General features: G+C 42.5%; 2 protein-coding genes across 5 annotated transcripts; one reads left to right on the forward strand and one right to left on the reverse strand.

Moving 5' to 3' along the window:
* Positions 1–1,065: 1,065 nt before the first annotated feature.
* Positions 1,066–12,681, forward strand: LOC106613809 (UBX domain-containing protein 6). Of its 4 annotated transcripts, none has more exons than XR_014379005.1 (12): positions 1,066–1,196; positions 1,362–1,472; positions 2,421–2,578; positions 2,718–2,788; positions 3,498–3,620; positions 3,800–3,897; positions 4,200–4,275; positions 4,492–4,576; positions 7,897–8,116; positions 8,286–8,416; positions 11,173–11,508; positions 11,614–12,681. XR_014379005.1 is itself a non-coding variant. In XM_014216439.3 (12 exons), exons 1-12 carry the CDS (start codon positions 1,138–1,140, stop codon positions 11,737–11,739), a joined length of 1,407 nt encoding a protein of 468 aa, XP_014071914.2. In that variant the 5' UTR covers positions 1,066–1,137; the 3' UTR covers positions 11,740–12,681. The 4 variants fall into 4 exon arrangements, 3 of the variants coding, with proteins under 3 accessions (XP_014071914.2, XP_082812945.1, XP_014071915.1); XM_014216439.3 differs by having other exon boundaries at positions 11,360–11,508; XM_082956819.1 differs by lacking the exons at positions 11,173–11,508; positions 11,614–12,681 and adding an exon at positions 10,436–11,160.
* A 66-nt stretch (positions 12,682–12,747) lies between these two features.
* On the reverse strand, positions 12,748–26,190 carry LOC106613808 (chromatin assembly factor 1 subunit A). Its single transcript, XM_014216438.3, has 16 exons — positions 25,883–26,190; positions 23,268–23,318; positions 22,356–22,999; positions 22,141–22,197; positions 21,779–22,023; positions 21,560–21,620; positions 19,928–19,999; positions 19,600–19,817; positions 19,268–19,439; positions 17,022–17,102; positions 16,789–16,893; positions 16,364–16,619; positions 14,424–14,565; positions 13,951–14,278; positions 13,765–13,852; positions 12,748–13,640 (listed from the first exon to the last, which is right to left on the reverse strand). The coding sequence occupies exons 1-16, from the start codon at positions 26,010–26,012 to the stop codon at positions 13,519–13,521; spliced, it is 2,772 nt and encodes a 923-aa protein (XP_014071913.2). The 5' UTR covers positions 26,013–26,190; the 3' UTR covers positions 12,748–13,518.
* Between the last annotated feature and the right edge of the window lie 1,164 nt (positions 26,191–27,354).

A 27,354-nucleotide genomic window follows, 5' to 3' on the forward strand; every position in this document is an offset into this window, starting at 1 on the left:
ACTAATAACTGAAAGGTTGCAAGATCAAATCCGCGAGTTGACAAGGGAAAAATCTGTTGTTAAACCACTGTTCCTAGTTTGTCATTGAAAGTAAGAAGTTGTTCTTAACTGACTTGCCTAGTTAAATAAAGATAAAAAAAGCCCTTCAAGCTGCTGATTCTAATTACTTGTATTTATTTGCACCTTTATAAGAAGTGAAATACAGACAGTGAAAAGTAAAACATGGTGAGGTGAAATTACTATTAAAACAATTGTTTACTTTTACACTTTTTTCAACGAGTACAGGATGAGAGAGGATGGTAGACAAGCGACAGCAACATAGAATACTAAGAGACAGCAACAGAAGAGGAGAGACGAGAGACAACAACAGACAACACAGAGAAAGTGATGGAGAGAGGCAGAGGAAGTGTGAGCACACAGTAGACTGTATCACTTAAAGCTGCTCTATGGATTCGAGAGAGAGAGAGAGAGAGTGTGTGTGTGTGTGTGTTTGGGTACTGTGGGATTCTTTCATCAGTTTTGGCTTATTGGACAGGTCAGAGTCTGTCTGATGTTGAGTGTTTTTTGGCAATACACTGTAGATGTAGGCTATGTGTTCCAGAGTAGAGAGATCCACAGTAGGAAATGTAATTGAGTACTGGCTGTGTCTGCTGTGGAAGGTGCAAGTTACCTATCTAAAATCTCAATGTTCTAATCTCTCAATATTAATCTCAAAGTGAAACAAATTACTGGCTTTGGGCTATGCCCCCAATGTCTTTAAATCCTAGAAAAGCCCCCGCTAAACACTGAATTTTGTATTCACTGATTACATTTGTATTTTGAAGTTTTGCAAAAGATGGTCTAAGATATGCAAGTCAGGTACAAAGGCAAGAAAATTATCAGAAGTTCTGTTTATGTATTTGAGCATTTGATAATTGCTGTTCTGCTATAGATACGTTTCAACATAGATCCCAAAATTGCTTGTACGCAATTGAGAAAAACGTATTTATTTCATTGGAACGCAACCGCATGATTGTACATCCAGACCACCAGAGGCCGCTGTACATCATGTATTACTACTTCGTGGACAGACCCGTTTCTTTCGTCCGTTTCCTCTTCCTTGCAGAGTTTCACTAGATAGCATAGCCACAAAGTCAAATGTGCTATATTGGAAAAAATGATGAAAACAAAAATGTGCTTTCTGATCTTCATTTACGGTTAGGCATAAGGTTAAAATTTTGGTTAAGGTTAGGTTTAAAATCACATTTAAGAATACATTGTCGAAATAGGCGGAATATGACTTTGTGGCTGTGGTAACGAACCTTGCATTTTGATGTAAAGAATATACTAAGCTTTTCTCATTCAGCTGTGCTGTATTTCAGGTTATTTTCTTGTGAAAAACAGTCAACAATGAAGAAATTTTTCGAGGACATAAAGAAAGATATACAATTCAAGTCAGCGGGGCCAGGAAAGAAACTCGCAGAAGGCGGCAGGTAAACAAACTTTTCTAGTGAGCTAGCACGCTAACGTAGCCAGCTAACGTTAACGGCTTTGCTCATGCTGTTGACAGTTCAGTTGTTGAAAAGATGTTTATATAATCGACACCGCAAGTATATGGTATGTCTGATTCGTAGAGTTGCCTTCCCCGTCACTTGAATGGGCTCCGTTATGTTTGTTTTTCTAGTGTTCTGGACAGGGTGCATCGTCGTTACATTAGCCTGGTTTACGCCACCACACAGCGAAGAAGACATAGTCAGGAATTGTAATACTTTATAACGTTAATTAAATTCTAATTTAATAGGGTCAGTGCTCTCCGTTATCCTTGGGACGGCCCTACCCTAACCATTTAGTGTCAACTTCAATGGGGACATCCCGGGTAGAACGGACCAATTTAATAGGACCTCTATGGAGGAAGAGCTGTAACTCACTGGTCTGGAAAGGAGGCCGTTTGTTAATGCGATATTCTCTCAGTAATTGAGCGGAGGCATTGATTGGTTCTCTCAACAACAACACAATTTCCTGGGGGGTTGAGAACAAAATATAATATTTCTATGTTTGAGACCTCTCGTTTGGATTTGAAACCGTAACAGATGTAATGGAAGGGGGCAGCTCTCGGGGTCTGTGGGTGTTTGATTGAGAGTAACCTAACGTAGCAGGTGTAAAAGAAAGACACATGGCGTGAGAAAGAGCCAGAGGAGAACCAAACCGTAAAAGCCCACTTCATTATCAACTCATCGTGCCAATAAAATCAAAACAGCCTTTCCAGACTCTGAAGTCAGGAGGACTTTGAGTTTGGTATCAGCTAGACTACATCATCATAGCCTGTTCTATTAAATGCAAACCCTTGTGAGTTTAGCTAACAAGCCATGTAACTTTATACATCACAGCATGAAGTGTAAGTGCAGTCAAATGGTGAACGTGTCCCCTTCTGTTCCCTGCAGCTCCAAGCCCCGAGTGGTGCAGAACAGTGGCCCTGCCAAGCCCCGTCATGCTGCTCCCACTGAAGGAGCTCAGAAGGCAGGGGCTGCAGCTCTGGCCAGGATCGAGGGGCAGCCACGCCCACGGGCACAAACCTCACAGGATGCCATCCGGCTCCAGGGTGAGCGATTCCTATGCATCCAACAACTGCTGCTTGAATGACTGATGATGTCAAAGCCGTGCAGGTGTTTCACATCAGTGGTCAGAAATAGAGAACTGGGTTGTGGGTTAATGGTCTTTCTTAATTTATCACTCCACAGTGAAAAGAGAGCTTGAGGCAGAAGCTGCAGCAGTAGCAGCGACTGAGAAGGAAAAGATAACAGCTGTTGAGGCAAGGAATACATTACATTAATACATTTCCCCTTACATGCTGACCAGACCGCACACTCCATTGCGCGCTATTTGATTTTGTCCACCCACACCAGATGCGATCAGGACACGCAGTTTGAAATATCAAAACAAACTCTGAACCGACTATATTAATTTTGGGACAGGTTGAAAAGCATTAAACATTTATGGCAATTTAGCTTGCTAATTTGTCCTGGGGTATAAACATTGGGTTGTTATTTTACCTGAAATGCACAAGGTCCTCTACTCTGACAATTATTCACAGATAAAAGGATAAAGTTAGTTTCTACTAATCTTTCCTCCTTCAGGCTTCTTCTTTCGACTTTATATGGCAGTTGGCAACCATCTTTAAGGTGCATTACCACTACCAACTGGACTGGAGTGTGGACCTCAGTTCATCTTTCAATCACCCATGTGGGTATATGCTGCTAAAAACCAATGAGGAGATGGGAGAGGCGGGACTTGCAGCGAGTCAAGCGTCACAAATATAACCAAGTTCTATTTTAGCACCTGTCTACGCAGACGCGGGCGCCTGACCAGTGTGGGTGCAATGATTGAATAACATGTATGTGTACATTTATTTACCAACGCGAGCGGTGTGGTCAGCATGTTACTGTTGCTCACATACAAATTATTGTGCCACTACTGCCATTGAGTTGTTATTTATAGCTAGTATGTGTCGTCTTTTGCAGGGCTCCAGTGTTAAGGATCCGGCATTTCTCTCAGTAACAGGTGTGTATTTCACCTGCCCGCTTACTGGAGCCACCTTAACTAAGAGCGAGAGAGAAGTGCACATTAAAGAGGCCATTTTCATGGTAGGTCTGAAAATGATTCTTCTTTTTAAAGTCATATGATGTCATGATTGCATTATGTGATTTTGACTGACATGAAGAATTGATGTCAAAAGCCTTAACACTAATTTGCCACAAACCCTCCTTTTTCATTAGTATGGTCCTGACTGAATACACATGATAAACCTTGTCTTGTCCAACAGCGGTTTGAAGAGGACGCAGTGGAGGCTTCCATAATGATGGTTCATACCTTCAACAAGGACAGGGAGAAAGTCAAGGCTGCAGTGGACATCATAAGCAAGTGAGAAATGGAACTGTCCTATAATGCAGGGTTTCCCAAACTCTGTCCTGGGGCCCCCCCTGAGTGTCCGTTTTTGGTTTTTGCCCTAGCACTTAACAGCTGATTCAAATAACCAATTCATCATCAAGCTTTGATTCTTTGAATCAGCTGTGTAGTGCTAGGGCAAAAAACATGTGCACCCAGGGGGGCCCCAGGACCGAGTTTGGGAAACCCTGCTATAATGTGTGATTTATATTGTCATGTTGACAAGAGTTCATGCGATGAGTGTCCTGACATCCCATAATTTTCTCCCATCTTCTCAGGTACATTGAAAACATCTGTAAGAACCCCACAGAGGAGAAGTACAGGAAGATCAAACTCAGTAACAAGGTGTTCCAGGTACATTTGAGTCATAAGGAGGGTAATGTGAGACTCAATGTTTTCTGTCAGTGTGGTCCATTCATCTCTCTCTCTCTCTCTCTCTCTCTGATCTCTCTCTCTCTGATCTCTCTCTCTCTGATCTCTCTCTCTCTCTGATCTCTCTCTCTCTCTCTCTCTCTCTGATCTCTCTCTCTGATCTCTCTCTCTCTCTCTGATCTCTCTCTCTGTCCTTAGGAGAAGGTGAAGACTGTGGAGGGCAGTCGGGAGTTCTTGCAGGCTGTGGGCTTTCAGAGCATCATGCTGGATGTGGAGGGACAGGGTAAATCCATACAAATGCAAAATCTGTGCTTCCTATTGTCTGTGTGGCCTAGTATGTATCTGCAGAGTCATACTAAAGAGCAGCGATTCTCAGCTGGTGTGTCGCGGGAGGTTTTAAATGAGTGTCGGATTTTTTTTTTTTTAAATACACTATATATACACACAAAAGTATGTGGACACCCTTTTCACATTTGTGGATTTGGCTATTTCAGCCACACCCATTGCTGTTGGGTGTATAAAATCGAGCACACAGCCATGCAATCTCCATAGACAAACATTGTCAGTAAAAGGGCCTTCCCGAAGAGCTCAGTGACTTTCAACATGGCACCTTTCCAACAAGTCAGTTCGTCAAATTTCTGCCCTGCTAGAGCTGCCCCGGTCAACTGTAAGTGCTGTTATTGTGAACTGGAAATGTTTAGGGCGCAACAATGGCTTAGCCGCGAAGTGGTAGGCCACACAAGCACACAGAACGGGCCCACCGAGTGCTGAAGCGCGAGGCGCGTAAAAATCGTCTGTCCTTGGTTGCAACACTCACTACTGAGTTCCAAACTGCCTGCGGAAGCAACGTCAGCACAATAACTGTTCTTCAGGAGGTTAATGAAATGGGTTTCCATGGCCGAGCAGCTGCACACAAGCCTAAGATCACCATGCGCAATGCCAAGTGTCGGCTGGAGTAGTGTAAAACTTGCCATTGGACTCTGGAGCAGGGGAAACATGTTCTCTGGAGTAATGAATCACGCTTCATCATCTGGCAGTCTGAAGGATAAATCTGGGTTTGGCGGATGCCAGAAGAACGCAATCTGTCTGAACACATAGTGCCAACTGTAAAGTTTGGTGGAGGAGGAATAATGGTCTGGGGCTGTTTTTTATGGTTCGGGCTAGGTCCCTTAGTTCCAGGGGGAAATCTTAACGCTACAGCATACAATGGCATTCTAGACGATTCTGTGCTTCCAACTTTGTGGCAACAGGGGGAAGGCCCCTATCTGTTTCAGCATTACAATGTCCCCGTGCACAAAGCAATGGTTTGTCGAGATCGATGTGGAAGAACTTGATTGGCCTGTACAGAGCCCTGACCTCAACCACATCGAACACCTTTGTGATGAATTGGAACGCCGACTGCGAGCCAGGCCTAATCGCCCAACATCGGTGCACGACCTCACAAATGATCTTGTGGCTGAATGGAAGCAAGTCCCCGCAGCAATGTTCCAACATCTAGTGGAAAGCCTCCCAGAAGAGTGGAGGCTGTTATAGCAGCAAAGAAGGGACCAACTCCATATTAATGCCCATGATTTTGGAATGAGATGTTCGACGAGCAGGTGTCCACATACTTTTTGGTAATGTAGTGTATATTATACTTCAGTCAAAACTAAAACCAGGTAGAAAGTGGGTAAAAATGATAAGAAACCTATATTTTCTTTCATAATTTATAATTTATTGGGGGGGGTCTCAAACCAGTGAGCTTAACATTCTTCATCAAGAATACAGTTGAAGTCGGAAGTTTACATACCTTAGCCAAATACATTTAAACTCAGTTTTTCACAATTCCTGACATTTAATCCTAGTAAAACTTCCCTGTCTTAGGTCAGTTAGGATCACCACTTTATTATAAGAATGTGAAATGTCAGAATAATAGTTGAGAGAATGATTTATTTCAGCTTTTATTTCTTTCATCACATTCCCAGTGGGTCAGAAGTTTACCTACACTCAATTCGTTTTTGGTAGCATTGCCTTTACATTGTTTAACTTGGGTCACATGTTTCAGGTGGCCTTCCACAAGCTTCCCACAAAAAGTTGGGTGTATTTTGGCCCATTCCTCCTGACAGAGCTGATGTAACTGAGTCAGGTTTGTAGGCCTCCTTGCTTGCACACGCTTTTTCAGTTCTGCCCACACATTTTCTATGGGATTGAGGTCAGGGCTTTGTGATGGCCACTCCAATACCTTGACTTTGTTGTCCTTAAGCCATTTTGCCACAACTTTGGAAGTATGCTTGGGATCATTGTCCATTTGGAAGACCCATCTGCGACCAAGCTTTAACTTCCTGACTGATGTCTTGAGATGTTGCTTCAATATATCTATTTTGTGAAGTGCACCAGTCCCTCCTGCAGAAAAGCACCCCCACAACATGATACTGCCACCCCCGTGCTTCACGGTTGAGATGGTGTTCTTCGGCTTGCAAGCCTCCCCCTTTTTCCTCCAAACATAACGATGGTCATTATGGCCAAACAGTTCTATTTTTGTTTCATCAGACCAGAGGACATTTCTCCAAAATGTACGATTTTTGTCCCCATGTGCAGTTGCAAACTGTAGTCTGGCGGTTTTGGAGCAGTGGCTTCTTCCTTGCTGAGTGGCCTTTCAGGTTATGTCAATATAAGACTCGTTTTACTGTGGATATTGATACTTTTGTACCTGTTTCCTCCAGAATCTTCACAAGGTCCTTTGCTGTTCTGGGATTGATTTGCACTTTTTGCACCAAAGTACGTTCATCTCTAGGAGACAGAACGCATCTCCTTCCTGAGCGGCATGACGGCTGCGTGGTCCCACGGTGTTTATACTTGCGTACTATTGTTTGTTCAGATGAACTTGGTACCTTCAGGCGTTTGGAAATTTCTCCCAAGGATGAACCAGATTTGTGGAGGTCTACAATTTTTTTTATGAGGACTTGGCTGATTTCTTTTGATTTTCCCATGATGTCAAGCAAAGAGACACTGAGTTTGAAGGTAGGCCTTGAAATACATCCACAGGTACACCTCCAATTGACTCAAATGGTGTCAATTAGCCTATCAGGAAGCTTCTAAAGCAATGACATCATTTTCTGGAATTTTCCAAGCTGTTTAAAGGCACAGTCAACTTAGTGTATGTCAACTTCTGACCCATTGGAATTGTGATACAGTGAATTATAAGTGAAATAATCTGTCTGTAAACAATTGTTGGAAAAATGACTTGTCATGCACAAAGTAGATGTCCTAACTGACTTGCCAAAACTATAGTTTGTTAACAAGAAATTTGTGGAGTGGTTGAAAAACTCGTTTTAATGACTCCAACCTAAGTGTATGTAAACTTCCGACTTCAACTGTATGTGCAAAATGGATTTATTGACAATGAAAACGGTGGGACTGTTGTTCCCTTGTCATATAATTGCTACATTTACTATGAAAATATTTTTCCAGATTGCATCTTTGACGACATCAACAACAAAAAGCGATGCAAATATTGGATCGAGACAACCTGATTCAATTTGGATCCCAATACAAAACCAGTTGAGAACCACTGCTATAAGTGGTACCCGGGATAATAATTGCAGATTCATCTTGCCTTCCCAGAGGAGAGTGAAGAGTTCCTGGTGCTGATGGAGCATGACCCGGAGGCCCTGGAGGTGATGAAGGAGAGTATGGACCGGCTGCAAAGGGGAGAGCCAGTCAGAGCCCAGCTGGACCACCAGCCCCAGGCCTTCAGACCCTCCCCCAACGCCATGCGTTTCGAACTACCCCCAGAGTTCTACAACCTCACTGCAGAGGAGCTCAAGAGGGAGCAGCAGCAAAAGTATGGACAACTCACGGATGGCACTGATACACAATAACAAATACAATTATTATCGTAGTAAGGTACACTCCGTTAGTGCACATGACGTGTATTATTGTTGGGTGGTTTGTTCCGGTTATGACTATTTTGTTTGTAAGATAAAGTCATGGTGGTTGTGTGTGGTATTCAGGAGCGAGGCGGTGGAGAAGAACGCCATGCTGCGTACCAAGGCCATGCGGGAGAGAGAGGAGCAGAGGGAGAGGAGGAAATACAACTACACTCTGCTGAGAATACGACTGCCTGATGGAAACATACTGCAGGGTCTGTATCTGCCAGCAAACACCTACTTTAATGTGATAAGCAGAAATAGTTAAAATATATATATTTTATTTAACCTTTATTTAACCAGGTAGGCTATTTGAGAACAAGTTCTCATTTACAACTGGCCAAGATAAAGCAAAGCAGTGCGACACAAACAACAACACAGAGTTACACATGGAATAAACAAGCGTACAGTCAATAACACAATAGAAAAAAGAAAGTGTGCAAATGGCGTGAGGTAAGGCAATAAATAGGCCATAGTAGCGAAGTAATTACAATTTAGCAAATTAACACTGGAGTGATAGATGTGCAGATGATGATGTGCAAGTAGAAATACTGGTGTGCAAAAGAGCAGAAAAGTAAATAAAAACTATGGGGATGAGGTAGGTAGATTGGATGGGCTATTTACATATGGGCTATGTACAGCTGCAGCGATCGGTAAGCTGCTCAGTTAGCTGCTCAGATAACTGATGTTTAAAGTTAGTGAGGGAGATATGAGTCTCCAGCTTCAGAAATTTAGGAGATGTTGGCTTTGGGGATGACCAGTGAGATATACCTGCTGGAGCGTGTGCTACGGGTGGGTGTTGTTATCGTGACCAGTGGGCTGAGATAAGGCGGAGATTTACCTAGCATAGACTTATAGATGACCTGGAGCCAGTGGGTCTGGCGACGAATATGTAGCGAGGGCCAGCTGACTAGAGCATACAGGTCGCAGTGGTGGGTGGTATCAGGGGCTTTGGTGACAAAACGGATAGCACTGTGATAGACCGTACCAGTCAAGTTTGGACACACCTACTCATTCCAGGGCTTTTCTTTATTTGTACTATTTTCTACATTGTAGAATAATAGTGAAGACATCAAAACAATGAAATAACACATATGGAATCATGTAGTAACTAAAAAAGTATTAAATAAATCATCTTTTTTATATTTGAGGTTCTTCAAAGTAGTCACCCTTTGCCTTGATGACATCTTTGCACACTCTTGGCATTCTCTCAACCAGCTTCATGAGGTAGTCACCTGGAAGCCATTTCAATTAACAGGTGTGCATTGTTAATTTGTGGAATTTATTTCCTTAATACGTTTGAGCCAATCAGTTGTGACAAGGTAGGGGGGGTATAAAGAAGATGGCCCTATTTGATAAAAGACCAAGTCCATATTATGGCAAGAACAGCTCAAATAAGCAAAGAGAAACGACAGTCCATCATTACTTTAAGACATGAAGGTCAGTCAATCCAGAACATTTCAGGAACTTTGAAAGTTTCTTCAAGAGCGTTGGGCCAGTAACCGAAAAGTTGCTAGATCGAATCCCCGAGCTGACAAGGTACAAATCTGTTATTCTGCCCCTGAACAAGGCATTTCCCCGGTAGGCCATCATTGTAAATAAGAATTTGCTCTTAACTGACTTGCCTAGTTAAATAAAGGTAAAATAAAAAAGTGCAGTTGCAAAAACCATCACGCTATGATGAAACTGGCTCTAATGAGGACTGGCACAGGAAAGGAAGACCCAGAGTTACCTCAGCTGCAGAGGATAAGTTCATTAGTTACTAGCCTCAGATTGCAGCCCAAATAAATGCTTCACAGAGTTCAAGTAACAGACACATCTCAACATCAACTGTTCAGAGGAGACTGCATGAATCCGGCCTTCATGGTCAAATTGCTACAAAGAAACCACTACTAAAAGACACCAATAAGAAGTGACTTGCTTGGGCCAAGAAACACTAGCAATGGACATTAGACCGATGGAAATCTGTCCTTTGGTCTGAGTATAAATTTGAACTTTTTGTTTCCAACCTCTGTGTCTTTGTGAGACGCAGAGTAGGTGAATGGATTATCTCCGTATGTGTAGTTCCCACTGTGAAGCATTGAGGAGGTGTGGGGGTGCTTTGCTGGTGACACGTTTGTGATTTATTTAGAATTCAAGGCACACTTAACCAGCATGGCTACCACAGCATTCTGCAGTGATACGCCATCCCATCTGGTTTGTGCTTAGTGGGACTATCATTTGTTTTTCAACAGGACAATGACCCAAAACAAACCCACAGGCTGTGTAAGGGCTATTTGACCAAGGAGAGTGATGGAGTGCTGCATCAGATGACCTGGCCTCCACAATCACCTGACCTCAACCCAATTGAAATGGTTTGAAATGATTTGGACTGCAGAGTGAGGGAAAAGCAGCCAAGAAGTGCTCAGCATATGTGGGAACTCCTTCAAGACTATTGGAAAAGCATTCCTCATGAAGCTGGTTGAGAGAATGCCAAGAGTATGCAAAGCTGTCATCAAGGCAAAGGGTGGCTACTTTGAAGAATCTCAAATATAAAATATATGTCGATAACACTTTTTTGGTTACTACATGATTCCATAGCTTTGATGTCTTCACTATTATTCTACAATGGAGAAAATAGTAAAAATTAAGAAAAACCCTTGAATGAGTAGGTGTGTCCAAACGTTTTACTTGTACTGTATAAACATTTGAGCAAAGAATGTTTAAGGTTTCCAACAGCTGGTGTACTGTAGCTATTCACCAGTCAAATGCATGGGGGTGCTTATAACTTCACACTATCATTCTTAGATTCATTTGGCAGTAGGACTCGTAGCTCTGTGCACCTTAATTGCACAAAACTCACAAACTGCGTTACAATGTAACTTCCATAGTCCGTTGGCGAATCAGCTTGAACAAAGTGAGGTGTAGGATCACTGATCTACAAATAGTATTCCTGCCAAATAATAGGTTTTGTGCGATTTAACATTGGCAGAGTTACGCGTCCCCTGGCTTAGACGATTCCCCCCCAAACTCACATGCACAACCAGACATTGATTGGAGACTGCTTGGGTTAAGTACAGAACATTTAGTAGAATTTTCTACCTGCAGCAACGCTAGTGGATAATGTTGTAAATACCGGTAAAAGCACAGTGCCTCCATTTTCACATTTTGCCCTTCAGGCACCTTCCTGGCCTGGGACAAGGTGTCTGTGCTCTTCCAGTTTGTGCGGGACTCCCTGGTGGACGGCTGGCAGCCCTTTGAGCTGGTGGCGCCAGGAGGACACAAACTCCGGGAGGACCAAGAGTTGGCCCTGAATGAATGTAGCCTGGTAAGCAGAGACATTTTTTCAGAAATGTAAATATCAGGCAAAATAAGCAATGCAATAAATGTACTTTTGTTGTACAAGGTGCTGACTAATGCCTCTCTCTCGGAGGTCCCTGCGGTTCTGCTGACATTTTCTTGGGATGCCGCAGTGCAAGCGGACATTTCTGCTGCTGTTGGAAAGGGTCCTGCACTCCTCAAGCCAGAGCTACTGAAGAATATTCGAACCCTTGGCTGAACTGTCCCTGCGTCTCCACCTCCAGGTTGGAGATGACACCTTCATCCCCAAACCACATTTCAAAGGCTGTAGAAATACACAACTAATCCTTTAAAGGAAACAATAACAGGGGTTTCTAAGAGGAGACATAATGCCATGCAGTGTTTTTTTGTATTGTACCTTGAATGTAGGATGATCTGAAATGGCTCCCTTACTCCTACAGAGAGCTCAGCATGGTATGAGATCCTGTTGTCAGTGTCACCCTTCTGCTCCGCTTCAACGTGCATCCTGCTTACGCAACAAATACTGACATACAATACTAGCTTTACATATGAACGAATGGGTGGTGACTGGTTGTCGAGTAATAAGGTTTCAGTTGCTGTTTTTGTGAGCCAGACTAGCTGTGGACCACAATAACAGTTAAGCTATTTTATTTAAGGTAACTTGTAATATTCTATTTTGGACCTCACTAACACTAAGATTACAGCAGCAAGCTATACCAGTACCTTAAAAGTGAAGGTTACTGGACAGAGCTCCTGATGTTAGAAGCTTTCTTAATTGAATGACTTACAAAACCCTCATTCAATAGAGTAATTTCCTATTATATTTCTAAATTATCAAGAATGTTATTTGATTTCAGCAGCATGGAAATCTGTGATAGTGGTGGTTGGTGTGTACTGTATGTAACCAAAAATGATTTTTTTTTGCCGAGGCTTATCCCAGGTGATGGCTGGAATGACAACAACCTACCTCTCCTCACAGCACGTTCATGCGTAACCTCCAATGTTTCACTTTAGTCCGAACATGAACAGCAGCAATTAGCAAATGTACTAAGTAATGTTTTCCTAACCTTGTTTAAGAATAACTAGAAAATGAAGGTCATGCTCTGTCTAGGTATCAAAGCTCAGTCATGTTTTGTTGCTTTTAAACCTGCCTGTAATAAAGATGAAGGTTGCATCAAGATATTGCTTTATCCCCCATAAAAAAAAGAAACATTTAGGATTTGCAAATGGCTGCACATAAAGCATGTTCATTTTTAAATAATGCTTTATTTAAAGAAGTTGTGAGACACCTTAAATCATACCTGCAAACTGCAACAGGAGAGCATTCTCTGCCACAAAAATGTAAGGCAAACCGCAATGTTTTTAATATTGGTCAGCCATTTACTATTCCACCTCAACCATTATTAACAAACACAAAATGGAGGTTTAGAATAGTACAATAAGCACTACGTTAGCAGCCTGAAAGACAACAGCACTTGCCATATTGAATGAAGTACTTCTTGAAAGGATGGATGAGTGGTGGTGTGTTGATAAAGGCATCCAGATAAGGCAGGGGGAGGGCATATAAAAGTGCAGTACATTTAATCATTATTTATTTTTAATGAATTCAACCAGTTCAAGTATTATTTTTTTTAAACAAATACATATAAAAGTTACTGGGCCTACGGTGAAGCAGACAGCAACTACTTCAGTGGGCACTGGTCCACCCAATCAGCTGTGGTAGCAGAGCCTTGACTGTCTGAGCCATCTCCAACTCCTCACCAAGCAAAGACATCCATATAAACATGTCTGACATTCCAACTGAACCAAGTAATGAATGGTTTAACATTGGAACAAAATACACCAATGAGTTTCTTTGTCAGACACTTTCCTTTTTACAGGCACTGTCTGGTACTTAACGGAGCAGAGTGGGGTTGTAATACCGTGTGGGTGGCATGTGTGCCACTACCAGTGTGTTATCTTGAAGACCTGATTTTATTTCTGACAAACGCACACACCCAGAGTCAGGGGGCAGTCCTTAGGCGGTGGCCAGGGTGGGAGTGGCCCGAGGCAGGAAGAGAGCAGCTGTGTCAGAGGGGGTCACCTCCATTTGTTCTGTGCTCTTGTTCTCTGTGGGGGAAGTATCTTTTCTGGAAGATCCTGCAGAGTAAGACATTCAATGTCAATGCCTCCCCTCCTAGAAATATCTAGGACAAACTATTACCCTGTCTCTCAATTCCACTTAACTCCTGTCTAAAGGCAGACAATATGCCAGGAAACTGACCTTTCTGTGTGCTGATTATGACGCAGTCTGCTTCATCCTCATCTTCCTCTGTGTCTGCCTGGAACCCATCTGTCTTCATCGCCTCCGCCTGAAAGAAAGGAGTACATTAGAATCTTACGTAACAGTCAAAGCAATAGGATCAGAACAAAGCTACTTCATATGAAGATTTCACCAGACGTGTCCTACCTGCTCAGGGTCGGCAGCCTTCTTCATGAACTTGGTGATGGACATGCTGCCGGCACTCTTCCTCTTGTTGGAGGAGGGGGTCTTGGAGGATGGCGTGTGGGAGGGCTGGGGGATGGTTGGGGAGTTGCCCTGTGAGCCTGTGGCCACTGGGGCCTCTTCACGGGGCACATGAGTCCCTGAGGTGAGGTAGTTCCACTGGCAGGGTACAGGGAGGGCCTCCTGGATGAAGCGAGCCAGGACGTCTGATTTGACGTACCAGCAGCAGCGTCTGAAGGCTGAGCGCTTCTCATACACAGCGTTCCCCTTGATAAGGCGCTTTAGACGGACCCTAGAGCAGAAGCAGATGGGAGACCATTTCAGTAATGAAAAATGAATACTTTTATAAAGCATCTGCACAAGTTTAATAATGACCATATATGACTTGACTAATTCTGTAAAATAGCAAACGTTAAGTAAATCAGGTTTGAAGTCACCTGGTGGGGATGTTGTCTCCTGAGTTCTGAGGGCTGGAGATGGGCGAGGTCGACTGCTGGCGACAAAACTCCTGGAACTCTGTGATGATCACCTTATTACTGTTCACATTTCCATGTAGCAGGGGCAACAACTGGAACAGCACTGAAGATATGGTTTGGGAAGGGAGATAGGAAGGTTTTTTAAAACACATTCTACATCTAGGCTTATTCACGCAAGGTTTGGGCAAAAGGCGCCATTCAATATGAACAGATACTCCCTCAGGGAGCTATTGAGCAACTCAGGTCAGCCATGAAGAGTGTTGACAGTTCACAATCACTTGTGGCACAGTAAATACTAAGTGACTTCGATAACACAAAGCTGGTCTGAAAACAATACAGATCTCTTACGTGATTGTGAATGGTCTTTAGTTTAGATGTCTCCCTTGCAGTCTTGACAGCTATCAATAAGTGCTTCATGATGAGTACAGATAGATCTCATATCAGTCTCGGGTGTTATATCCATCACCACAATCAAAAGATTGGTGTAGACCAGGGGTGTCAAACTATCTAATTTTGCCCCGTGGGCCACTTTCGGTCTTTAACGAGGTCAGGAGGCCCACTCTAAAGACGGGTTATATTTCCTTGCCATCAATTTATTTGCCGTCAAAATTAGCAAAAAGAGAAATATCCCTTTGTATTTTATTTCAATTCTCCCTGACTGTCTAGCTTTTGTTTTGGTGATTGTTACCAAGCGGACAGAGTAATTATCATTATCACTATTATAATTTCTTCACAGTTTCAATTTGGTTTTAGTCATTTCAATGTAGAGTGAGGTCATTCCCCAGGGAAAAACCTATGCATGTTTAACACCCTTGGTGTAGACATAAATGCATGCTGAAGTCAGTTAGTGCTCAGGTAACTACAGTTTGACCATTCAGAGCTACTCAAAAAAGTCAGCCAAAACTAACCATGTCTCCATCGGTATGACTTTTCCAAGTTACACCATATACATTTTTTTTTATCACAACAGCTGTGATGGAAACAAGAAGTTTCGGTACAATTTATAAAATGTAGACAGGTCATTTGTTCGTTAGACATGGTGGGATCTTTTTGTCTGTAACATGTATTATGCGAGAAACGGCGGTGGAAATGCCTTTATGTGAAAATATTGATATAACAATCATATCGAAGTAAACTTGTAGTCATGCGATGATATGGTGTGTTTTCCTCCCACTACAACCTGGGAAACCATTTATTAGACTACATATTAAATCAGTTCTGATGAACTTCACAGTGATGAAAGTGCAGTGATCTTGATGCTCCTTTCCAATAATAATCTCATGTAGACTAGCCTACCTGCACTGTATCTGTGAGCTGTTGGCTAGAGCGCACGTGCCAAGACCAGAGTATGCACATTTGCTAATTAACGTAATAGTATGTGACAAAACTATCGGTAGAGTTGAAAGTGCGATGGAAACACACAACTTTAGATTTGTATTCAGTACATGAAAACTTACACGAAACAGTACATTGTGTGCACTACATCATCATGCACATATTTTTTTATCTGCAACAAGTCCGTTTGGTGGGAACACCACTAGTGGGAAAATGCACATTTTCTTCATGCGGATTTTAGAATATTTGTATGAAAATCTGTAGCCAATTGGATGGAAACCTAGCTAGTGACACTATTTGAACAGCACATGGCTCAACCAAATTACCAATGTACATCATTCTGTAAGAACTCAGATAAGCATATCAAAAGACAAGCACACCTGGTCAGTTTTTCCATGCAAACCAAGACCTACATTTCATCACGCTTCAGTCAGTAAAACATGACTCAGATGATCACTTAGCGGTGACAAGGCTAAGGCCCAAAAGGTTCTAAAAGACAATACTGCAGAGACAAAAGAACTCCGCTTACCTGCATGATGTTCCCCCAGGCATAAGAATGTACTCACGCTGCTCATCTTCTTGTAGTTTCTGTTGTAGTTTCTGTGTGTTGTCCTCTGGGGTGGAGGGCTCTGGCTTGGGCAGGGGTTCCAGCAGGCACACCGCAAACTGCTGCAAGAGCTCCAGATGGGGACCCTGTCCCTCCCACACACAGCCCCTCACCACAGCCTCTAGCACCTTCACCTTCTTCTTGGCCATCAGCTCATCCCACTCCCGGGCCTTCAGCTTCTGACGCACCTTCTGCTTCTCTGGGTCGCCACCCTCCTGGAATCACACCACAGGGATAGGAGCAATTACGTGTGCTAAAAATAAGCCGTGGATAATGTCTCCACCCCTTACAATGTAAAGCACGTCAATCATTAGTCAAACCAGTCCACTGGAAAAGAACAGTAAATAAAGACATGCATACGGAATGAAGGGCAATTGAACGTACCTCTTCCTCCAATGCGCCCTCCCCGTCTGATAGGTATCCATGTGGTACGAAGAAACCATCCTCATCATCGTCATCATTTTCACCTCCATCATTATCATTATCCTCCTGCAAAAACAAGAGTCAGTTTAGGTCCTCACAATCAGCTAGAATGATTCAGTTTGCAACAATGAGCTAATCTTGATATCAAACAACATCAAAAACTGTGACAGAAGTGTATTGAAAAAGAGACCTACCCCTTCACTGTGTGACAGGGACTCTCCTGGCTCCTCTTCCTCCCACTCCTCATCACTGTCCACCTCATAATCCAACAGGTCCTAGAGGGAACACAGACTTTAATCCTACATAGAAAGCACATGAAACATGGAAGTCACAGAACAACTGACATCTTACCAGGGACCTCACGATATGATATCACAATACTTAGGTGCCGATACGATATGCATTGCGATTATCACAATTCTATATGTATTGCGATTCAATTCTGTGATTTGACGATTGCGCCCTATATCTCTGCTGCAGAGAGAAGAGAGCATGACAAAACGAGTTTCCATCAGTCAGGGAAATAAGTGCTGAAAACATGTTGGCTCATTATCTAAAAACGATGGGAACAAGCTATAGGATGAAAAATACCAGAGTTTTGGCGCAGGTACATCTGACTAGCGCTAGCTAACAATACCTAAGTTAATAATAATAATAATAATAAAATAAAACAATTACAAATCTAAACCTTAAGTCAAACCTGGATACAGTGAGGGAAAAAAGTATTTGATCCCCTACTGATTTTGTACGTTTGCCCACTGACAAAGAAATGATCAGTCTATAATTTTAATGGTAGGTTTATTTGAACAGTGAGAGAGACAGAATAACAACAAAAAATCCAGAAAAACACATGTCAAAAATGTTACAAATTGATTTGCATTTTAATTTTATTTATTTATTTTACCTTTATTTAACCAGGTAGGCAAGTTGAGAACAAGTTCTCATTTACAATTGCGACCTGGCCTTAGAGGGAAATAAGTATTTGACCCCCTCTCAATCAGAAAGATATCTGGCTCCCAGGTGTCTTTTATACAGGTAACGAGCTGAGAATAGGAGCACACTCTTAAAGGGAGTGCTCCTAATCTCAGCTTGTTACCTGTATAAAAGACACCTGTCCACAGAAGCAATCAATCAGATTCTAAACTCTCCACCATGGCCAAGACCAAAGAGCTCTCCAAGGATGTCAGGGACAAGATTGTAGACCTACACAAGGCTGGAATGGGCTACAAGACCATCGCCAAGCAGCTTGGTGAGAAGGTGACAACAGTTGGTGCGATTATTCGCAAATGGAAGAAACACAAAAGAACTGTCAATATCCCTCGGCCTGGGGCTCCATGCAAGATCTCACCTCGTGGGGTTGCAATGATCATGAGAACGGTGAAGAATCAGCCCAGAACTACACGGGAGGATCTTGTCAATGATCTCAAGGCAGCTGGGACCATAGTCACCAAGAAAACAATTGGTAACACACTACGCCGTGAAGGACTGAAATCCTGCAGCGCCCACAAGGTCCCCCTGCTCAGGAATACATATACATGCCCGTCTGAAGTTTGCCAATGAACATCTGAATGATTCAGAGGACAACTGGGTGAAAGTGTTGTGGTCAGATGAGACCAAAATGGAGCTCTTTGTCATCAACTCAACTTGCCGTGTTTGGAGGAGGAGGAATGCTGCCTTTGACCCCAAGAACACCATCTCCACCGTCAAACATGGAGGTGGAAACATTATGCTTTGGGGTGTTTTTCTGCTAAGGGGACAGGACAACTTCACCGCATCAAAGGGACGATGGACGGGGCCATGTACCGTCAAATCTTGGGTGAGAACCTCCTTCCCTCATCCAGGGCATTGAAAATGGGTCGTGGATGGGTATTCCAGCATGACAATGACCCAAAACACACGGCCAAGGCAACAAAGGAGTGGCTCAAGAAGAAGCACATTAAGGTCCTGGAGTGGCCTAGCCAGTCTCCAGACCTTAATCCTACAGAAAATCTGTGGAGGGAGCTGAAGGTTCGAGTTGCCAAACGTCAGCCTCGAAACCTTAATGACTTGGAGAAGATCTGCAAAGAGGAGTGGGACAAAATCCCTCCTGAGATGTGTGCAAACCTGGTGGCCAACTACAAGAAATGTCTGACCTCTGTGATTGCCAACAAGGGTTTTGCCACCAAGTACTAAGTCATGTTTTGCAGAGGGGTCAAATACTTATTTCCCTCATTAAAATGCAAATCATTTTATAACATTTTTGACATGCGGTTTTATGGATTTTTTGTTGTTATTCTGTCTCTCACTGTCCAAATAAACCTACCATTAGAATTATAGACTGATAATTACCTTGTCAGTGGGCAAACATACAAAATCAGCAGGGGATCAAATACTTTTTTCCCTCATTCAAGAAGTGAAGGGACTGAAAAGGATCATGGTCAGAGTATGAGGGAAGCCTCACCTTGTCCTTTCTGAGAGGGCAGCGAGGGGAGATGTGGGGGCTGTTTTTCCTCCACGTGCCCCAGTAGGCAGGCCGGTAGTTCTCACGGAACTGAAGGAGCTTCATGCGGCCGTAGTGCTGCCGGTCAGGCACACCGTCTGATTTGGGCCCCTCCACCACCGCCATACACTCCCTATGCAGACAACAGAAACAGGTGGCAACGTCAAAATAGGAGAGTACAGAAAATGGCTTCTTTCCAGTAGGAATCCCTGATTCTTCAGTTTCTCAAAAATGTCAAGACTTCAGTAATTCAAGTCCCCGCAGATTTTTTTTTAAGGGTGTGGTGGTCTCACCTCATAGGGTATGTGCTTCTGGGCTTGGTCTGGCCTGATCTGCGGGGCTTATTTCTGGTCCAGTCACTCAGGCCATCCAGGCTTCCATCAGGTTTAGCCAGGTACCGGTCCAGTTCCTCCAGGACCACATCCGCACATTGGACTCGGGTCAGCGGCGCCAGACACATGTGCTCCTTTATCTCAAACGGGGCAAACTTTTCACAGGCAGACGCAAGGGTCTGAAGTAGGAGAGATAAAGGTAAGAAAAGTTTTACATTAAATTAACACCACCATTTTGTGATTTCTATTTTTTTCCCCTTCTTGTTCAATCCAGTCAGAGGAATCTTACCTTTGTGGCCTGCTGGGGAGTCTTGGGTTTCTGTAGAAATCGTGTGATCTCAGCTTTCTCGGCTTTGAGCCTCTGTATAGAAAATGTTAAGATGCATTATCAGGTCTGTTACAATTAAGTGGCAATTGTCAAGCTTAACTTCTAGGGTAGGGGGCAGTATTTTGACATCTGGATGAAAGGCGTGCCCGTAGTAAACTGCCTGCTACTCAGGCTCAGAAGGTAGGATATGCATATTATTAGTAGATTTGGATAGAAAACACTGAAGTTTCTAAAACTATTTGAATGATGTCTGTGAGTATAACATAACTCACATGGCAGGCAAAAACCTGAGAAAAATCTAACCAGGAAGTGTGGAAATTTGAGGTTTGTATTTTTTAAGTGATTGCCTATACAGTGACTTAGGGTTCATTTTGCACTTCCTAAGGCTTCCACTAGATGTCAACAGTCTTTAGAACTGTGTTTCATGCTTCTACTGTTACTGGGGAGAGAATAAGAGCTGACTCAACAAGTGGACTGCCTGAGACCAATGAGTTGTTTACTGCGCGGTCACACAGGCGCGCCGTTCCTTCCTTTTCCTCTGTAATGAATACGCTATTGTCCGGTTGGAATATTATTGAATATTTATGATAAAAAGACCCTAAGGATTGATTGTAAACATCGTTTGACATGTTTCTACGAACGGTAATGGAACTTTTTGACTTTTCGGCTATGGTTTTACGCTCGCGCATTGTGCCTTTGGAATAGTGATCTGAACGCGCGAACAAAACTGAGGTATTTGGACATAAATATGGAGTTATCGAACAAAACAAACATTTCTTGTGGAAATGGGAGTGCATTCCGACGAAGATCAGCAAAGGTAAGTTTAGAGTTATAATACTATTTCTGAGTTTTGTTGACTCCAGAACTTGGCGGGTAACTGTATAGCTTGCTTTGATGGCTGAGCTCTGTACTCAGAATATTGAACACTGCTTTCGCCGTAAAGCTATTTTGAAATCTGACACAGCGGTTGCATTAAGGAGAAGTGCATCTAGAATTCTTTCAATAACTGTTGTACATTTTATCAACGTTTATGATGAGTATTTTTGTAAATTGATGTGCTCATTCACCGGCAGTTTGAGGCAAAACATTTTCTGAACATCACGCACCAATGTAAAATGGGGTTTATGGATACAAATATGAACTTTATTGAACAAAACATACATGTATTGTGTAACATTGAGTCCTGGGAGTGTCATCTGATGAAGATCGTCAAAGGTTAGTGATTAATTTTAGCTGTATTTCTGGTTTTTGTGATGCCTCTCCTTGCTTGGAAAATGGCTGTGTGGTTTTTCTTGTCTCAGCGCTGTCCTAACATAATCTAATGTTATGCTTTCGCCGTAAAGCCTTTTTGAAATCGGACAATGTGGTTGGATTAATGAGAAGTGCATCTTTAAAATGGGAAATAATAGTTGTATGTTTGAGAAATTTGAATTATGAGATTTTTGTTGTTTTTAATTTGCCGCCCTGCTATTTCACTGGCTGTTGAATAGTGTGTCCCGCGGGTGGGATGCCACATACCCCAGAGAGGTTAAAAATGTCAGTGTCAGACATTACATTTAATTTTAGAGAATAGATACAAAATTATCAACTCACATCCTTCTCTTCTTTCAACCGTTTTTCCTCCTCTTTCTTTCTCTTTTCTTCAAGTTTTGCCCTGGGGGAAATTATATGTGAATGTCAATTGCAAGGATTACATTTGCTTTAATAAAAAATAAATAAACATTCAATCAATTTTTCCAGTCGAGTCAATATAAAAGTAACAAGACATTTCAGATCTGTAGCTAGCTGGTTTTTGGATCAAGCAACACTCACTCTTGCTTCGATTTGCGTTGCTCCTCTTTCGCTCTTAATTTCTCTGCTTTTTCCTTTTCCTCTTTCTCCCTTTTCTCTCTTTTTTCACGCTCTTCTTTCTCCTTTTTCTCCTTTCTTTCCTTCTCCCTCTCCTCCTTCAGTTTGCGAGCCTCCTCTTTCTTCTTCTCTTTAGCGTCTTTAGCCTCCTCCCGCTGCCGCTCTCTCTCTTTGCGCTGGTGTAGCCTCTCCTCTTGCTCCTGCAAACTCTATGGAGAGAAGCACAAATTCCGTTTTAGATAAGTGTCTAGATGAAGATGTTTAAATAGGCATTTGGATGCAAAAGTAAGCAAAATACTAAAATGTCTTATTGCCGCTAATTATACCTTTAAAGATCGTCTTTTCACAGTTTTCTGCTCTATTTTAGGGGTGGTATTTGGCTCCTGTAAAGAGAGAGGAAGATAGGTAACCTATAGATTTATAATTTTTCATTTCAGAATAGTGACATGAAAAGTTAACAGGAGCTTGCTGATGTACATTTATTCAAAAATCACTGCTGACATTGAATGTTTATTGAATTTAATTGCCATTTTGTACTCACTGTGACAGTTGGAGTGTTCTCTGTCTTAGCAGCCTCTGGGGAGCTCTCGGCTGCTGACAGAGAGCTGGTGGATGAAGGAGAAAGCATGGACCCATTCCCATGACTGGACATATCAGCCTCAACAGACTGCTCTTGTTCCTCGTCTTCCTCTTCGTCTTCCTCCGTGTCAGAACCCTGTGTGGTGTCTAGCTGTGAGATGGATGCTGTGTCCCCCCTGTCCTTCTCCTCCTCCCCATCCTTCTGTTCATCCCCCAGGTTGTAGTCTATGGGCTCTGTCTTGGCAGTGTGATCTGTTTTGGTGGCTGTTACAGCACTTAGGGTTTTGCTCAGGTTGTTGTTTTGTGTTGGAGGACACGAGGCAACAATGGGTGTCGTAGGTTGCTGCTTTAAAAGGTCAGTTGAATTGGAGTCCTCAGTGAGATCAATAATTATGCTTTTGGCAGGGGACACTTGGGTACTGCGACTCATGAATCCATCCAGGGGGCCACGGCCGTTAACCAGGGCAGGTCCATGGCACACAGGTAGGGGGGAGCAATCGGATTCATTCTCCCCATCTGAGAGCCCAGGCCGGGAAAGGGTGCAGGTCCTTTTGGACTCACTGGTCTCCTTGGGCTCTGGGTTTAAACGCTTGAATGGAAGACGAGCTGAGGAGAAAATATCCTTTATCATCACTGATGTTCAAGTTGGACTAAATCTATGTTATATTAACAAATCTTTGGGAAAACAATAATGATAACATTTAGAGTGATAAAGCAAAGACTAAATTATTACATGAATTTGATTCATCTGAAATATAATTTACTAAATCATAATTTCTATGAATTGTTTCAAATAGTTTGATGATGCATAATGCTGTCTCCTTTTGCAAAATAAAACCATCTGATATGCATTCAAAACACCAGATTCACTTACCCTGAACAAGCTTCTTGTTAGCATTGCTGGGTTTGACTTTGCCATCCATACCTGTAACCAAAACAGGGTATGGAAGATGAGAGGACAACAATCCCACAATCATTCTCCTGTCATGAAACCTTTTCTGAACAAAAATATAAAATGCAACAATTTCAAATCAGTCAATTTAAATATATTCATTATGCCCTAATCTATGGATTTCACATGATTTCGAATACAGATAAGCATCTGTTGGTAACAGATACCTTAAATGGTAAGATCGTAGATCTGAAAACTAGTCAGTATATGGATATTGGCGGGAACTGGAACATGCTGTCGTACACGTCAATCCAGAGCATCCCAAACATGGACAACAAGTATGTAGGCCATGGAAGAACTGGGACATTTTCAGCTTCCAGGAAGTGTACAGATACTTGCGATATGGGGCCGTGCATTATCATGCCGAAACATGTGGTGGCTGCAGATGACTGGCATGACAATGGGCCTCAGGATCTCGTGACAGTATCTCTGCATTCATATGGCCATTGATAAAATGCAATTGTGTTTGTTGTCCGTAGCTTATGCCTGCCCATACCATAACCCCCCCCACCACGGGGCACTCTGTTCACAACGTTGACATCGGCAAACTGCTCACCAACACAACGGCATACACTGTTTGCCATCTGCTCGGTACAGATGAACCCGGGATTCATCCGTGAAGAGCATATTTCTCCAGCATGCCAGTGGCCATCAAAGTTAAGTATTTGCCCACTGAAGTTGGTTACGACGCTAAACTGCAGCCAGGTCAAGACCTGGTGAGGACGCATATGAGCTTCCTGAGACGAATTTCTGCACAAACTGTCAGAAACTTTTAGTTGTGTAAGCCCAGTTTCATCAACTGTCCTGGTGGCTGGTCTCAGACAATCCTGTAGGTGAAGAGGCCTGATGTGGACGTCCTGGGCTGGTGTGGTTACACGTGGTCTGCGGTTGTGAGGCCGGTTCAACATACTGCCATATTTTCTAAACGACATTGGAGGCGGCTTATGGTAGAGAAATGAACATTACATTTTCTGGTAACAGCTCTGGTGGACATCCCTGCAGTCAGCATGCCAATTGCACGCTCAATCAAAACTTGAGACAGCCGTGGTGTTGTGTGACAAAACTGCACATTTTAGAGTGGCCTTTTAATTGTACACAGCACAAGGTGCACCAGTGTAATGATCATGCTGTTAAAATCAGATTATTGATATGCCACACCTGTCAGGTGGATGGATTATATTGGCAAAGGAGAAATGCTCACTAACAGGGAGGTTAAACAAATTTGTGCACAAAATTTGAGAGAAATAAGATTTGTGCATATGGAAAATGTCTACGATTTTATTTCAGCTCATGAAACATGGGCCCAACAGAAAGTTTGCACAACACGTTGCATTTATATTATGGATTTGTTTTTCAATGCACTTTTACTTCATTATCAGTAATTGCATTAGTACAATGGCTCCAGCTGCAAACATGTTATCGGTCCCTTTGTTGCACAACATTTACTAGAACAAAGCATTTGGTGCAGTATCTTTATAAAATGTCCAAAGTCAAAAGGACAACCACAAGAATAGCCTCTACACATTTGACTTAATCACCAACTACTTTGTCTCCCACTCAACTGTATTGCTATAATTAGTCCTTTGTTCTTAGTTTACTCATACTGTTAGTTTGACAAATGCATCCAGGTTATTCAAGGACATATGTAATAAATACTTGTCAGTCAACTAGGGAGCAATCAAAAGTTATCTAGACTTGCCACCAACCAAGTAAACGGACTATCGATGTCGTTCAAATATAATTTTTAATCAAGTAGTAAAAATTAGCTACGAGACTATGGCACAAGTGGTTGGGCAAACTACTGGGAGGTGTTAGCTTTGCTCTCCCGCCATTCGGTGAATCAACCGAAGCCCAGTGCAAAGGCCCGGCTATAGCTAACTTTACACTCATACCGCTGCGGGGAGAGAAGGGGTTGCCTCAAAGAAAAAAATGCTTGTTTGTTAGCTAAGTTAGCTAGCAAGCAAAGTTTGTAGCAGTACGATAATGTGACTCGATGTCTAATTAAAATGCTATATTTTCTGACAATCAACAAGCTCGTCAGCAAAACCACCGAAGTCATTGAGTGTTTTGGTTCAGATTAGCTAACTGAAGGCAATGGGGTGTCAAGCTAGCTTGTAAGGTTAGCACCAACTCATCACATCAAAGCCAACTGACGTTAGCGCCCAAGCTGGCTGGCTGACTTATAAATTATAAAGATTAACTAAAGGAAACTTCAAGGGTAGCTAGCTAACGTTACATGAAAGTTCACTTTACACTAAGCTTGGGAATGTTATGAGGGTCTGGCTAACGATAATAACTGGGTGTTAGCTAGCTAACTTTACTTGAGGTTAGCTAGTTACAACATGCTACTAGTACAGTAGTTAGCTGGCTAAATGCAGCATGCTAGTTAGCTAAACTAGCTAGCTAGACAGAAGTTAGTGTTGAGTTGCTATGCGGTCGTAGAGAAAGGCAAACCAAACAGTACATAGCTACCTCAGTTAGATAACTAAATGCCCAACACATTTGAAGGTTAAAACATAGCAAAATATCGTCGCTACCTCTCCTCCGTGGAGTGGATGCTAAATGCCCGTCCACGGATGGATCTTCCGCCGCCAGCATCACCATCCGAGAACTTCCCTCACTTTTGATATCCTTGTGCGGAAAAGCGTTGCAATAACACAAAACCATATGAAGTAGCAAGATTGACAGGTCTTCCAGAGTAACACTAATATCATGCAAATATAACGATGACTGGGTTGTATAACTTTTAAGACTAAGTGAATTTTATTCTATCCGCATCTCCCACACGCACCCTTCGCCTGGATCCCCGTTGCTGCCTCGCGCCCGTCAGTCAGATTTGGCGGGAGCGTGTCGCTATCCTCAGAATCCTTTGCTGATTGGCCAGAACGCTGGATCACTACCAGACCGAAGGGCGGGATGTAGACGTTTTTTTCTGTATATTTTGTCAGTCACGCCTTCTTTTGAGATGTTGTTCTTTATGATAGGTTGCTTTCTCTGTTTTCAAGAGTGATTGGATCAGTGATTGGATGCCACTGAATAGTGTCGTGGAACAAAATTCTAAAAAAGTTGTAATTGGACAAAGTCACTCAGTGGGTTCAACCAGTAAATACTCTAAACATGTTGACAATCAGAAACGATGTATGTACTATCTAGTAATCAAAACACAAGCTTGCATGCATGCAATATTAAATCAATTAACAGAATGTCTGTCTGAATGTCAGTTAATACTTTTAATGGGAAAATAAAATGATGCCAAAACAATTGACAATTTAGAAGAACTGAAAAGTAATACAAAAGGAAAAATCTCTCTGACAAGAAGACACATGAGGTAGACGCACATTGGACAGATGGCGCTGACAGATATGGCAGCTCTGCTTCTATCTCCTAAGCGCAAGCATTTCGCTACACCTGCAATAACATCTACTAAATATGTGACCAATACAATTTGATGTCATGTTTGTTTGACTAGGTAAGTCAGTTAAGAACAAATTCTTATTTACAATGACAGCCTACACCAGCCAAACCCAGATGACACTGGGCCAACTGTGCACCACCCAATGGGACGTCTGTAGTGACGTCTCTTGCACTGAGATGCATTGCCTTAGACCACTGCACCACTCAGGAGCCCCAAGTGCACAAGCACTGTGAAATGCCTTTCTTGCTAACTCTACACCCAACAATGCAGTGATCAATATCAATGTAGTACTAAAAAATAACAACAAGATGTATGGCTGAAATCTATAAAAGGAAAATATTTTCTTGTCGATATCCTCTTCCTCTCACAACAAGGATTTCATGCGAGGGCTCCTCCTTGTCAATTGCACTCTCTAAACAAATAAATACAATTCAGAGTTACAGACACAATGATCATTGATCAACTCATTGGCGAATACAGTTGGCAAGTATCACGTCTCAATGAAAATCACCAGAAAATACTATGGTTTGGGAAAAGTATTAGCCTTTTGTTGAGGTGTGGGGTGCAAATTGAAGAGGTAGTGATGGATTAACT

The sequence above is a fragment of the Salmo salar genome, chromosome 10, assembly GCF_965601325.2.
Source record: "Salmo salar chromosome 10, fSalSal1, whole genome shotgun sequence".
Lineage (NCBI taxonomy): Eukaryota > Metazoa > Chordata > Actinopteri > Salmoniformes > Salmonidae > Salmo > Salmo salar.

What these genes read in the sequence shown, in the direction of transcription:
- LOC106613808 (XM_014216438.3), bottom strand. Translation starts at nt 26,012, where the DNA reads ATGGTTTTGTGTTATTGCAACGCTTTTCCGCACAAGGATATCAAAAGT. An exon ending in CTCCCCAGCAGGCCACAAAG is followed by an intron (nt 19,818 to 19,927) that starts GTAAGATTCCTC and finishes CTCCTACTTCAG; the next exon opens with ACCCTTGCGTCTGCCTGTGA. An exon ending in CCCTGTCACACAGTGAAGGG is followed by an intron (nt 16,894 to 17,021) that starts GTAGGTCTCTTT and finishes TTGTTTTTGCAG; the next exon opens with GAGGATAATGATAATGATGG.
- LOC106613809 (XM_014216439.3), top strand. Translation starts at nt 1,138, where the DNA reads ATGTGCTATATTGGAAAAAATGATGAAAACAAAAATGTGCTTTCTGAT. An exon ending in GCAGTGGACATCATAAGCAA is followed by an intron (nt 3,898 to 4,199) that starts GTGAGAAATGGA and finishes CCATCTTCTCAG; the next exon opens with GTACATTGAAAACATCTGTA. An exon ending in TCAGTAACAAGGTGTTCCAG is followed by an intron (nt 4,276 to 4,491) that starts GTACATTTGAGT and finishes CTCTGTCCTTAG; the next exon opens with GAGAAGGTGAAGACTGTGGA.